Here is a 13,334-nt window from a genome sequence, read left to right as displayed (position 1 = left end):
TGTCACTGCTGTCCGTGAAAGCTTGTGCACACAACTTCCACACGCTGAAGGAGGCGACACTCAAGTGCAGGGTGCTCCTGTCCTTTTCTCGTCTTTTTAGCGGTCATTTTGCTAGGGAACGCTCACCCTGATCTCTTCCTTTCCTCCTCCAGCACCGCCGACTTCACAGAATCCCAGACTGGTGGGGGTTGGAAGGGACCTCTGGAGATCATCTAAGTCCAAACCCCCTGCCAAAGCAGGATCACCCAGAGCAGGTTGCACAGGATCACGTCCAGGCAGGTTTTGAGTATCTCCAGAGAAGGAGACTCCACAACCTCTCTGGGCAGCCTGTCCCAGGGCTCGGTCACCCTCAAAGTGAAGTTTTTCCCTCATATTCAGGTGGAACTTCCTGTGATCCAGTTTGTGCCCGTTGCCCCTTGTCCTGTCACTGGGCACCATTGAAAAAAGCCTGGCCTCATCCTCTAGACACCACCCTTTAGATATTGATAAGCCCAGTCCCCTCATCATCCTCGGCTGGTCTCTCCCCAGTAGCTCCCCATCTGTCTTGAACTGGGGAGCCCAGACCCGGACACAACACTCCAGCTGTGGCCTCACCAGGGCAGAGCAGAGCAGGAGGAGAACCTCCATCACGCTGGCCACGCTCTTCTTCATGCCCCTCAGGTACCACCGGCCGCCTTGGCCATGAGGGCACGCTGCTGGTCGTGGACTTGTGTAGTTTTATCATCTTAAGCCTCAAGGCCCAGAGGTGACACGTGTGACGCCAGCCAGAACAGCGTAAGGCTGCCGTTGGGGAACAGATCTGAACACAAGAAGTTGTTTAAAACCTGTATCGAAGTTCTGTTATCTTGAAACCTTTCGCTTATTTTGGCAAGTCAAATAGGACGGATTTGGTTTCGCGGCGGGGGGCGCACACACAGCACGGCAGCAGCAGACAAGAGACACACCGCACAGCTTACCTGGTGTGAGATAAAACGTTCACTCCAGTTTGGATGGAAAGCTGGAGAAGACCTTAAAGTAAGATACTGGTAACACAAGACACAAACACTAAGTAGGTCAGTTTTTAAAACTTTTTTTATTTTTTAATTTTTTTTTAAGTTTTTATTTTATATTATCTACAAAGTAAAAGTTTTCTTAACTTAAAAGTTACATCACTGTCTCACGATAGTGATTATCTCATCAAACGTGATTTATAAATAATAATTCATCAGTTTGACGATTAGAATTTTTTTTTTTTTACTGAACCTGTTTCAAGTTTAGTTAGAAGTAAAAGGGATCTCCAAGTCTTGATTTTTAGTGATAATAGCAGCAAGAATCACTCTTGTTACTTCTTTTGCTAGCTGATGAGTTCATAACTTTGAAGGGTCATTAAAAAATAAATAACTTCCAGTTTTCAGCAAGCAGAGTTGGGGCACTTGCAGGACTCAGATACAGTGCATGGAATTATGGAATAGCCCACAAGTTCCTAAATGCCTCTACTCAGTCCGAATCTCTCCCACTGCAAGATGAACTGTTAGCATTCCTAGTGGATGTTACAAGAAATCAATTTTTTTTTTTTTTTAAACAAAATAAAATGAAATTCTAGTTTTCTGTGCTTCCAGTTGGCAGAAGCAGTAGAAGGAGGGTATTTGGCCTACAAAAGGTATCCAGCCTTTCAGTTATTCCAGATGAGCCTTACAACTGCTGTTGGTGGTGGGCTTGTACTGTAAAAAAAAAGTTCAAATGTAAATAATAAATTGGCAAGCCACACAACAGTTTGCTAGTAAAGTGGTCACAGGACAACTACCGAGCTGAACTTTTTTTTTTTTTCTTTTTCTCTTTCCTTTTTTTTTTTTTCCTTTTTTTTTAAATGAACAAAACAAAACCCTGCATATCAAGATGTCCTTTGGATGTTTTTTTCCCTACCTAAACCCTCAGCAAGCAGCCTTGTTCTGCTCACACATTCCCCAAGAAACAAAATCAGGTATCTAGTTCGCTACGACAGTTTAGAGGCTGTTTGGAAATGAATAATAAAGAAACCTAGATAAGGTTAAATTTAAAGCAGAAAGAAGTCATACAGCACCTACTTTTCCCCAAAAGTAAAGCTGCAGAATGTTACTCTGAATTAAAGATTAGACTTCAGCTGTCACTTTACTTCAGTCATTAGAAGTCTAACAGCCCTACCCCCAAGCAACATTTTCACTCCTATCCTCAAGACCGATCGCTTTAAATTTAATAAACCCCCAGATCATTATAAACAGGCTACACAGTCCATCCCCCACGGCAAAACCACGGCAAAACCTGGAAGAACAGAGTCCCACAGTGCCAGTGCCTGCACGGTTATCCGTTTCTCTACTTGAGCTAGAGAAGCAAAGTCTTTGCTAAATTAGCTACATCTACACTTATCTAGGCTCGCATTCGGGCTGGCAAAGCATAAATGCGAAACGCAGAAACAGTCTGCCTTCAGCAGCCTGCCACTCTACGAGGACATCTTAAGGTTTGTTTGTTTTCGTTTTGTTTTTGTTTTTTTTTTTTAATTCTTTTTCCCCAAATCTGGTTCATAACAGTTCTCCTCACTACTACGACCTGGCTCAGTTAAGGTGCAGGTCTCCCGGGCACACACTCCTCACCTGAAGGGTGCGTCATATAGGGGAAATGTGTTGTTGTCGAGACTGGAATGGGCTGTAGTGCACTTTGAGCGATGGCGGCTTGGGGACCACCAGGTGGCTGTGTCGTCATTAGCATCATTGGAGCATGGGCAGTTGGGTGAGAAGGAACCATTCCTGACTGTACATGAGCCTGAAACAAAGAGCTCTTTAGTATAATGGTCACAAGGAGGCATCACTCCTGGCCACATGACTGGCAAGTTTTCTCCAGCTGTACCAGTAAATCCAGAGATTTACTCCATTTTAACTAGATTAGCTATAGGGATTAAGTCAGAGATCTTAACACAAAAATAATAACACAAAAAAAAAAAAGAAAAAATAAAGAAAAAAAGGGCTCAAATCCTTACTGCTAGCTCTGAGTCACATTCTCAATTTTAGCCATTTGGACAGTGAGCACTGGGAGAAACTGCCAGCATTAAACAGTGGGATATTTAAAAAAAAACCCCAACAAAAAACAACCAACCAAAAAACCACCACTTCAGCAACAAATCTTCAAAACATGACTGTTAGTAACCTAGATCAAAGTACTTCCTATGCGGACAATGCACCGGGTACAGATAGGAACTCCAGGCGTGCTGAGAGCCTGGCATCCCTTTCCCGTCCTCAGCTGCTCATTACACAACTCCACATTCTTTCGTGGCTCCCTGCCCTAGAAACCACTCTCTCCAGTGACCCGTGCCCACATTATCCGTCATCTACACAGTCATTCTAAGATGAGTGATTTCATCCCTTTATTCTGTTAGGTCAGCTTTGTTCTGTTGCCAGTTAAGCTCATCACAGTTAAGGTCCTTGTGTAATCTAAGTAATCATAGTTAAGTCTCAGCGGAAAAAGGAGATTAATCTTTACGATGGCTGATCGCCTTCTGGCAAACAAGTTCAGTAACTTGTCAGTTGGCTTCTTTAGCTCAGAGCGGTTCATGACTCTAGAGGTCATCAATTTTTTGGTTTAAAAAGCTAGTAAACACTAGTTTCTTAAAAACACAAAACATTAAGGAACTCTCAGAGCTCTCGGTGGGTTTCTCTTGGAGGGGGGGAAAAAAAAAAAAAAAAAAAAAAAAAGCATTTGTATCTAAGGTTTGTTTTGTCCTTCTACCATATCCCATTAACAGAGCACTATGGTGCAATAATTGCAGCCCCACAAGTTTCACATGCCAGTAAAGACAAATAGCAGATAGTGGCTCCAATTTTATTTCTTAAAGACAAAAAAGGGTTACTCGACTCATCACAGACATTCCTCAAAGTCTTTATCAGACTTGCACTGTATTAGTAGCACTCAAGAAGCCTTTAAAGGCAGGAACTGCAATTCAAATCTCACTCTTGCTCTAAAAAAGGCTTAGAAGATAAGGCTGTGAAACAGAAATACCTTTCAGGATCAGCACCATTTTTACTTTGACAAACATGCTATTATAGCAGCCATAATTATAAAGCAGCTATTCATATAGCAGCTGTACTCAATACACACATTGGATAAAAATTTCTGCTGTGGCTCAAATGCTTTGCAAATTGGCAGCTGACAGTACTCTGTAATGAATTTTCAAGTACTGTTTCTCAAGTGAGATATCTAAAAGCTCGAGATTCATCTGATAACCTAAAGGGAAATTCAACTGATCCGCTGTGTTAGCCTAACTGAAATTCCTACTACACGGTATTTCAGAACTGCGTTCAGAAGTTGGAAATGAGGCTGCTAAGAAACTATTAAATCTAGCGATTAGTTTCCCCACAATGGAATAATTACATGCATTTAATTTTTCTTACAGAACTGTAGTTATTCCTTCATTAGAGATTTTTGAGGGAACTACTTCATTTTGAAAAGTCAGTTAGTTTGATATAAATACCGTGGATTATGGATTGTAGTTTTCATCCTAAAACAATTACAGCAGAAGACACTGCGTAAGTCAAAAATCAAGGGTAAGGCAGACTTTGCCTGCAATTGCTAAAAAATCCTGACTGAGCAGTCAGTTCTGACTCAAAGTTGCATCCGATTTGCTTTAGCGAGGTTTGCTTACGAAGTGCTTGGCACACAGAAAGGAAGGCAATGGTCGCATCCTACAGCGCAGGCACGGGCCTGGCCATGACGTGTACAGCACAGTTCACGTATGGTTTTACCATTAATCTGACCTTGAAACAAACTTGTTTCGTGTTTCAAGGCACGGCACCGAACATGCCGCTAACCCAGGAGCTTCCAGCAAGACCCTTCTGAAGGGCTGTGTGCAAGGAACCCCAAGAAGCTCTACAAACTAGGCATTCACACCAGTGCCATCACACCAGAGCGGAGCAAGGATCTCGATTCTGGCAGAAACCAGAGCTTGGGAGGACATGGCAAGACGCCACAGCAGTAGTCAAGTTTGGACATCCTCTCCTTATCCTCCCACAGTACAAAAGCAGAGAAATTACAAGCCTAACGGAATTAAAAAGCCAAAAAACTCAACATCAGTAAAACAATTCCTAAGTAACTATTAATTCAGTGGCTTAACTGACTGTCCCAGGGACCAAAGCAAAGATTTTATCAGAACTCTGCAAGGGAGTGGACACCTATTAGACTAACCTCCCTAATCACAGTTAGTCAAGATATCCCAAACTATTGTTAACCTGGATGAGACGGCATAAGCCAGACACCAAGTCCTTGGTTTGAAGAAGAAATTGTGCAGGGAAATTACCGATTGTCTGTTCCTTCACAAAGCACACTAAATCCGTGAGACTTAGTAAACATTTCTAACTGCTTTACGCAGAGCTCTTGATTAATCAATCATGTGCTTCCCTTCCCCAAATCCTTTTTTTCAGTGAGCTGACCACAAGAGAGCAGTTAAGAGAAGTGGGTTTCTGATCCTGAGGCAAGGACTGTTGTTAAGTTGCCCAACAATCACCGGGGATCTTCTGCATAAGCAGTTCGTTTAGAACCATACACAGACACATACACACACATGGAGTTTTCTCTTTCAGCCAGGATTGTCTTGCAGTCATCTGAACCGAATCTCACCTATCTCCCACTGCAGTGCCTTGCTAGTCCCTAGAAATCCTGTGTAATATCCTTTACTGGATGTACTTGTATAAATTTGACAATGCAGACCCTAAAACTGCCACCAAAAGCAGCAATTCAGCCTTCCTCCACACAGCTCTCACCTCCAACCTTTCTGTATGCCAGCTCTCCCTGTGATCATGCAGTGAACCCGAGCAGTGAACTGATTTGACTGAGACATAGCCTAAAACAGGGGTAGGGGAGGCACACTTCAGCTGAATCACGTCCCCAGTCTGGTTTGCTGCATGGCCAAACAGTTCTGTGAGCAGAATGGTGGGGCAGGACAAGAATGGGAGCCGGGAACTGGGAAGAGAGCTCAATTCCTTTCAGTAGCAGTGCCAGCTTAAGATGTCTTCATTAAACTATAGTTGTAGATGCACTGGGTGTTGGAAGCTGAGGTCCAAAAATCTTGTAAAATTCTAAATAAAGGCAATGTACAGACAGAAACCTAAATAACACAACAGGTAGTCTGTGCTGAGAGGTGACAGAATGGAAATCACTTCAGCAGGCCCGACTGTCCTAACTTTGTGGCATTAAGACATTTAGTCTTGAAGGTTGTTAAACTGTGTTTACCTGGGGGACATGGGCCATGTGTGGCGGATTGGTATATGCAGGTTGAACATGGGAGGGATGAATGGTGAAGACTGTTTGTTGTGCTGTAGGAAAACTATTTTGTGGAGACTGCGTATTGGAGCCTGGCGTCATGGAAGGTGGGGTTGGAGCTAGACCTGCGTGGTAAATTGCCGACTGCTGTTGTGGGTTTGCCAGGTGGAGTGCCTGAGCAGCCTGGTGCTGATGATGCTGCAAAAAACCAAAAGATAAAAGATCAGTAAGATTTAGGTTATGGTCTAGAAGCAAGACATGTTTATTTTATAAACTAGCGTAACAAAGGTTCGCAAAACTGCTCTTGATTGTGAATCTTTTAAGTGGCAAATCTAAGGATCATGACACCTACGATCCTGAGGAAACATTTCAATGCCACCAGGCTCATTTTCTCCTTGCACTAGAAAGTCATGCGAGTAGGAGCCTGGAAAATAGAACCTAGACTGCCAGGTAAAACCAAGGAGAACCTGCAACCATGGAGCTCGACATATGCTTAACAGCCCAAAATTACTACCAGGAGGTAACTATGGCATGCAGCACTATCACAAGGCCTATTTTGTTTTCAGCTCCTTGTCTTTGACAAAATACAATCAAATGCTTCTCAGCATTTATCTGCTATTTCCAGTTTTAACTCCACTCATGTTAAAGCTCTGACAAAATTATGATCCTTCCTTAATCGTAACATGGAAACAAGCTATACCTCATCCCCTGCGAAGAGGGAGAAATGAGTGGTTGGACTCTGATATCGGTCACAGGACCAATAAGGAAAAGGGACTGCTGCAAGTTTCCCTGATACCTTATCTAACAAACTAAGTCATGAGCCTGCTACCTTTGAGACCTAGCCATTGCAAGCAGAGAAAAATTAAATTATATATCTCTATTTACTTCCTTCCACAAAACAGAGGGGAATCTAGACAACTCCTGCATGAGATCTGTCACATGCAGTTCCTTTGGGCAACTGCTCCATCCTACCATTTTTCCTCTCAAAGAAACCAATCTATTGACGTCAAGCATCAGACAGATGCAATACCTTCCAGCAGAGCATGTTAAATAGAATTTAAAGACATTCACTGCCTTGAGTTCTGTTACCTGCACGGGGCTAGGAGCAGGGTGGCTTCCAGCATGTTGGCTTTGCTGCTGGCCAGTTGGTGTGGCAGAAGGCTGAGGATGCGGAGGATGCGGATGCAGGGTAGCATTAGGGTGGGCATACTGCTGAGCAAGTGAGCCAGTGGAAACTAGGATGAAAAAGAAGAATATTGAACAACAGATACAGAATATGCACCTCATCAAGTCACCATGTGCACTTCAAGATTTCGCTATATCTCAAACATACTGTAAACATATTCCCTCCCCCTTCTAAAAAATTATTTATCTTGCAAATAGCTGAATATCTTACCTTGCTTTTGTGTAGTTTGGTTTTGCAGGAAAGTCTACAAATAACCATAATTAGACAGTTCATCTTCCCTAGTTTGACAATGTAACAGATACTACATAGAAAAAAGCAGTATTTCTTTTGTTTTGTCAGACAGACCAGTTTAAAACATCAAATTTATAATTTTCATACAATTTAGTTTTTCCTGAAATATACTTTTCAAAGGTGTTACAAGCCATTTTTATTTCCACCATCCAAAAAAATTCTTTGGCCTTATACCTGGCTAACCTCACCATGCTACTCTTCTGGAAATTGCTCACAGTACAGTCAGTGTAAAGTATACACACTGCATGTATGCTTAAGAGCTATAGGGCCACACAGTATATACGTAACAGCTGAGGAAACTGAGGCTGCTTGAGCATCAAATTTTTGCTGAAGCCAGTATCTTGTACTAAAATAACGTATTTTTCCTCTCCCCTCAAGGCCAATTACGGAGTCTGTTCTGGATCACCACCATTCTGTGACCTTCTCAACATTGCCATGAAATTCTTAATTCCTTGAAACAGTAGCAAATAAGGTAAAAAATTCCAAAAGAGGAAAAAAACAACACAAAACTTTCACACCAGTGAAACCACATCTGTTGCTACAGCCATACCAGTCAACAAACAAAGATCAAGTCCCTTCTTGGGAAGGCCTACTCTGTTCTGCTTCAAAACAGGCCACACAAATTTTTTTTTTTTTTTTTTTTTTTTTACTTCTGAGGGTATGAAAAGCCATAATGATAGCAAGTCTTCCTTTAAACACAAGGCATGCAACTGGAAAGCAAGACCCTAAGAAAATAAAGATCCTTTGCCTATTCCCCTCTACTGCTTTTAGATCTTGTGCAACAGCCAGTCCAAAGTTTGCAACAACGCTTCTGGATGCGACAACGCGCACTACTATCTCCACTATCACAGCTTGCCAAGACCGAGGCTAGTTTTGCTGTCAATAGCGCTAAAAGACAAACAGTCCAAGCAAACTATCAACCTGCTCCTGACTCTTCTCTGCAACTGCTCCTTATTTGTTCTGGTACCTTTTTGTTCTGAACAAAGTTAATTACTGCTTACTATCTATCAGGTTACAGCTTTTTTTTTTAATGGGGTTTGTATTACACGAGAACTCGATGGCCAACGAAGCGCCTGTCTGCGGCATACCTTTAGAAGTGATGGGTTTTCTGGTTGCGGTTTCCTGACCTAGTAAACAAACCTGGAAAGCAGGGCACAGGGAGAAACCTGGAGTGCAAATGTTAGGCTACAACCACCTGCCCCGTGCATTCGTGGATAGCGAGGTGTGTTATCTCACTGTCTGCTGCAGCTTCTGAAGAGTTTCACTGTGCTGGGCTCTAAGCTCATGAATACACACAACTGTTTGAGTGGATATAAAGGATGAAAGACAAGATGGGTGGAGAAAACGGACAAAAATGTAGCCGCATCCGAAAAAAGCACAATACTATTCAGCAAAAACAAATCTCAAAAGAACAGCAACTCCACTGTGCTCCATTAACCAGCCCTGACACTCTACTACCCTGTGCGAGTACGTGTTCTTCTCCAGTTGTTTTGCTACAAAGCTTGCAAGGACTAGTTCTAAAATATTCAAACTCACTAGAATACATATAGACAGTATCTTCTTGCCTAATTGATGTTTTTCTCCCCTGCACAGGCCACTAGGAAGGTGTCTCCTTTATAAAATAACCGCCTACCACATTTAAGGTAATCCCGTCCTGCTTTCTTGAAAGTTCTATTAAATCTTCACTAAGCAAATGGTCCAACAGTGATGTGCACTACAGTTTCAGGCTATTAATGCAGATGAACTTCATATAGATTTGCAACCCTGAATTCTTGCCGTTTGAGTTGATCCTAACATACCTATGCACAAGCACGTACATGTACTTAAGCACAAGTGTGCAAGCATACTCATAACACTTATAAGCATTACCGATTGAGAGGGGTTTTGAAAACACCTCAGTATTTTCTATGCACACCGGCAAAACTACCAGTATCTTCTGCCACAGCACTTTGCTACGCTTTCAAATGCAAGAAAAGCCTTTTTTTAATTTTTCATATCACTACTAAAATTTATTTTGCAGCAGCATCTCAACCATGCTTCTATTTGACTTTCAACTACCGCTCCTTCTTACGAGGACTATGTGGAAAATTATCAATGGAAACACTGATCGTTTTTATAGTATGAAGTTTACAGTTTCCTACAGTAGGAAAATTTCTCAACCTCGTTATTATACAACACTCTGAAGAAGGCCAGAATTACTACTTCTGTCAAAGAAACAGAAATAAATGCATAGAGGGATCGACTTATTTGCCAAAGGGCACGTTACCAGAAATCTTCCTCAGCTTTCATCCCACTGCCTCAGCCACAGAGCTGGCACGCCCAACTACAAATGAACTTCAACTCCATTCAAGAGGTTTTAAAATCTATATGAAAATTAATTCCAAGTTGTAAGATATTCAAGGCTTCCCACATCCTGCCACATTACTTGTTAAGAGCCCCCGAAATAATATGGTACTCCATTAAACCATTTGTGCAACTCATCTTTCATTTCTTTATAGCTGAGAGAATAATCAACTAAGTTATTCTGAAGCAGATACATTATACAATAAAACTTCACTATGAAGAATTTCTCTCTTAAGAAACCAGTTAAACTGAGGAATAGTACCCTAAAGAAACCACACAGAAGGGGGGGGGAAGGATCAAGTTTTTGTCATGGTAACAGCTCTTCCACAACCTTCTAACATCTTTCATCCATAGCTTTGCATTTAAAGTACCAAATTTTTTATATTGAAGAATTTCTATTTGCTAAGCTTCTCCTCTCCCCCATTTTGTCTTTAACAAATTACCCTAATAAGCTCTACACGTTTGGTTAAAACTAGTTCAGATGCTGCTGCAAATTATGTTTTATTAGTAATATTAAAAGTGTCTTTACAAGAATGTTATGTGGACACTTATCTAAATCCCATACAGATACTGCATACAAATCAAGAACAGTTCAGGACGAGTGGCAGCAAGTCTGAAATACGTGCACAGATCTTTGTTAGTTCAAATCCAGAGTTCAAACTTCAACTCTAGAAACGTAAAAGGTTTTCCGTGTTTAGCTAGTGCAATTAATAGTTCCTGACAAACCAATGAAATCTCAGAGACCAGCAAGCCTGTGAACGAAGTCTTGCAAAACAGTCATGAGAAATTCACCTGCTTAGCCATAAATAAAGCACTTTCACTGGGACTTTTTTCAAGACTTTTTGCCTCTTCATCAAAACAGCTCACTACATCACTACACGGATCAAATAGCAAACAAGACAAGACAGGAGGCAGGGGGGGAATTAAAATTGCCAATTATCCAACATTTACCCCCATTGTCAGTACTTTGGAGTTTTTCCAAATGGCCATCTAGTACCCAGGAAAGTGGTAAGTATCCGAGAAAGCTCTAGGAAAGGACAAAACAGCTCTGCGTATCTCCTTGCGGCAAGTAACTTCAGCTCATTCCAGCAGAAATACAGTTTTTCCTCACACTTTGTGCCTTACGTTCCTCTCCCCGAGAAATACTCCCTGGGCTAACCTGCTTCACTTCAACATCTTTTTCAACAGATTGTTCCCTTATGTGGAATATTTAACTGCACTGTCCTTGCAGGGATACAAAGTGAAGATAAGTAATGAAGCAAGCCAAAGTATCAGATGGATTGAATTACTGAATTCAACTCTACAAAGGTGCAACCCGTTTTTCTGAGAGGCAAACAAGTAGTGGTCAGCCACCAAACCCACACAAGGAGCTGAAATCAAAAGAGGTCAGAGTAGGAGAAATAAAGCAGAACTCCCAGCTACAAGGGTATATGCAAAAACCATGTAATGTAATTTCAGATTTTCCCTGGTAGGAATTTCAATGCTGCCAATGGTGGTCATCGTTGGTCACCGTCCAAAGATGCACTGAAGAGCCTATTTTCAAGAACTGACCAGTGAACAAACTTCAAAACTATTGCCAGACCCAGTAAGATGGTGAGGATAACTACATTTAAAAGACCTGAATGGTAGGAAGCAAAGAAATAGCAAATGTTTCTTTCATAATACAAACATTTAAAGTAGTTATTTTACACAGGTAGAGTGGACTTCACTTAAAAGATTATCCACGAAAGGAACGAGCTTATTAAAGTTATTTCAGTGCACCAAACCAAGATGCATGAAAACAGGACAGGTCAGCATCCTACAACATTAGTTCACGCAGAACCATTTCTGTACAAGAAACACAGGAAGTCTGCTCCTGAAGAGATTTTTTGAGAACAAGTGGTATTTCTCACAGCCCTCTTGCAATAAGTAACTCAAAAATCCCTGGAAGAGCCTGGCATAGGCTGCATGGCCTTACAGACAGACACAGCAAGTCTCACTGCAGGACAGGAACATGTTCGAAAATACCCTGAAACTGCAATCCTCCTTTCCCATGTCTTGCCTACAACTACAGTTCATCCTGCAACCACTCCACCTCTCCCCCAAAACGGCTTCCTCAAAGTGCAATGAACACTAACATACAAGGCAGTATTTTTTATTTATCCGCCTGTCCTGCTTTCGGCTGGGATAGAGTTAATTTTCTTTCCAGTAGCTGGTACAGTGCTGTGGTGTGGACTTAGGAAGAGAATACCATTGATAACACACTGCTGTTTTGGTTGTTGCTCAGCAACGTGTACACCAAGCCAAGGACTTTTCAGCTTCGCACCCTGCCCGTCAGCGAGGGGCTGGGGGGCGACATGGCCAGGACAGCTGACCCAGACTGGCCAAGGGACGTTCCACACTGTATGACGTCATGCTCAGTATGTAACTGGGGGAAGCTGGCTGTGGGGGCTGGAGCACGGCTTGGGAACTAGCTGGGCATCAGTGGTCTGTGGGTGGTGAGCAAGTATGCTGTGCATCACTTGTTTTGGATACTCTTTTATAATCATTATTATTATTCTCTTCCTTTTCTGTCACATTAAACTTTTTCTAAACCCATGACTTTTACTTTTTTTCCCCCCAATTCTCTGCTTCCTCATCCCACTGTAGGAGGAGAGTGAGCGAATGGCTATGGGGTTGTTTTAGCTGCCTGACAGGTTAAACCATGATACCACCTTTCTCTGTATGCACACCCAACAAAAGGCTGTGTTAACTGTTGCTTGCTGAGAGTAGGGAGAACATCAGCCCCTCTCCCATCCCCTACACGGATGTAGGTCACCAGCTCGGGCAACACCACACAGGAGCACCAGAGCCAGGTAACAGAACTGATAAAGTTCATCTGCCAAGGAGGAAGCACGCGATGCTACACACCGGCAAGGAGCCCTCATCTAGTCACCCTATAATAATGACAACAGCAGTCCTTCAGTGACACCGCAGTAACTACAGAAAGCTTCCTTCACCTCAGCTGCAACTCAAGTTATTTCCTCCCAGGGGCTCAGGACTTGAGCCACAGCTTTTTAAAGAGATGAGGCACAAGATACTTCTCTTAGGAAGCAGAATAACTTGCCACGTTTTAAAATCTCATTTGGGCCATGAAAGAAAGGGAGTGAGGGACTTCACCTAGGTTTTGAGCAGAGGCGATCCACATGCAGCACTCACTCCTGGTTGCAGGAGGAAAGACTGGGTAGTAAAGTTAAGAGATCATTCGGCATGCAAAGTACATTTTTAAAGTGAC

General features: G+C 42.3%; 1 protein-coding gene across 21 annotated transcripts in view; it reads right to left on the bottom strand.

Moving 5' to 3' along the window:
- Nucleotides 1-1,053: 1,053 nt before the first annotated feature.
- ATXN2 (ataxin 2) overlaps nucleotides 1,054-13,334 on the bottom strand; it is a 52,834-nt gene continuing 40,553 nt past the window's right edge. For 11 of the 21 annotated variants that reach the window (XM_075769727.1, XM_075769716.1, XM_075769710.1 and 8 more), the window contains 3 exons: nucleotides 7,351-7,496; nucleotides 6,232-6,459; nucleotides 2,475-2,775 (listed from right to left, as the gene is read on the bottom strand). In XM_075769727.1, the coding sequence (XP_075625842.1) occupies nucleotides 2,572-2,775; nucleotides 6,232-6,459; nucleotides 7,351-7,496 (578 nt within the window). In that variant the 3' untranslated portion in view covers nucleotides 2,475-2,571. Of the gene's footprint in view, nucleotides 1,701-2,474; nucleotides 2,776-3,814; nucleotides 6,460-7,350; nucleotides 7,497-13,334 lie in introns of those variants that run through there. The other 10 variants (XM_075769718.1, XM_075769724.1, XM_075769719.1 and 7 more) reach the window with 3 other exon arrangements.

This window comes from Balearica regulorum, chromosome 17 (assembly GCF_011004875.1).
Source record: "Balearica regulorum gibbericeps isolate bBalReg1 chromosome 17, bBalReg1.pri, whole genome shotgun sequence".
In the NCBI taxonomy this organism is placed as follows: domain Eukaryota; kingdom Metazoa; phylum Chordata; class Aves; order Gruiformes; family Gruidae; genus Balearica; species Balearica regulorum.
The sequence above is the reverse complement of the archived record's forward strand: the minus strand, read 5'-3'. Positions and strand labels throughout refer to the sequence as shown.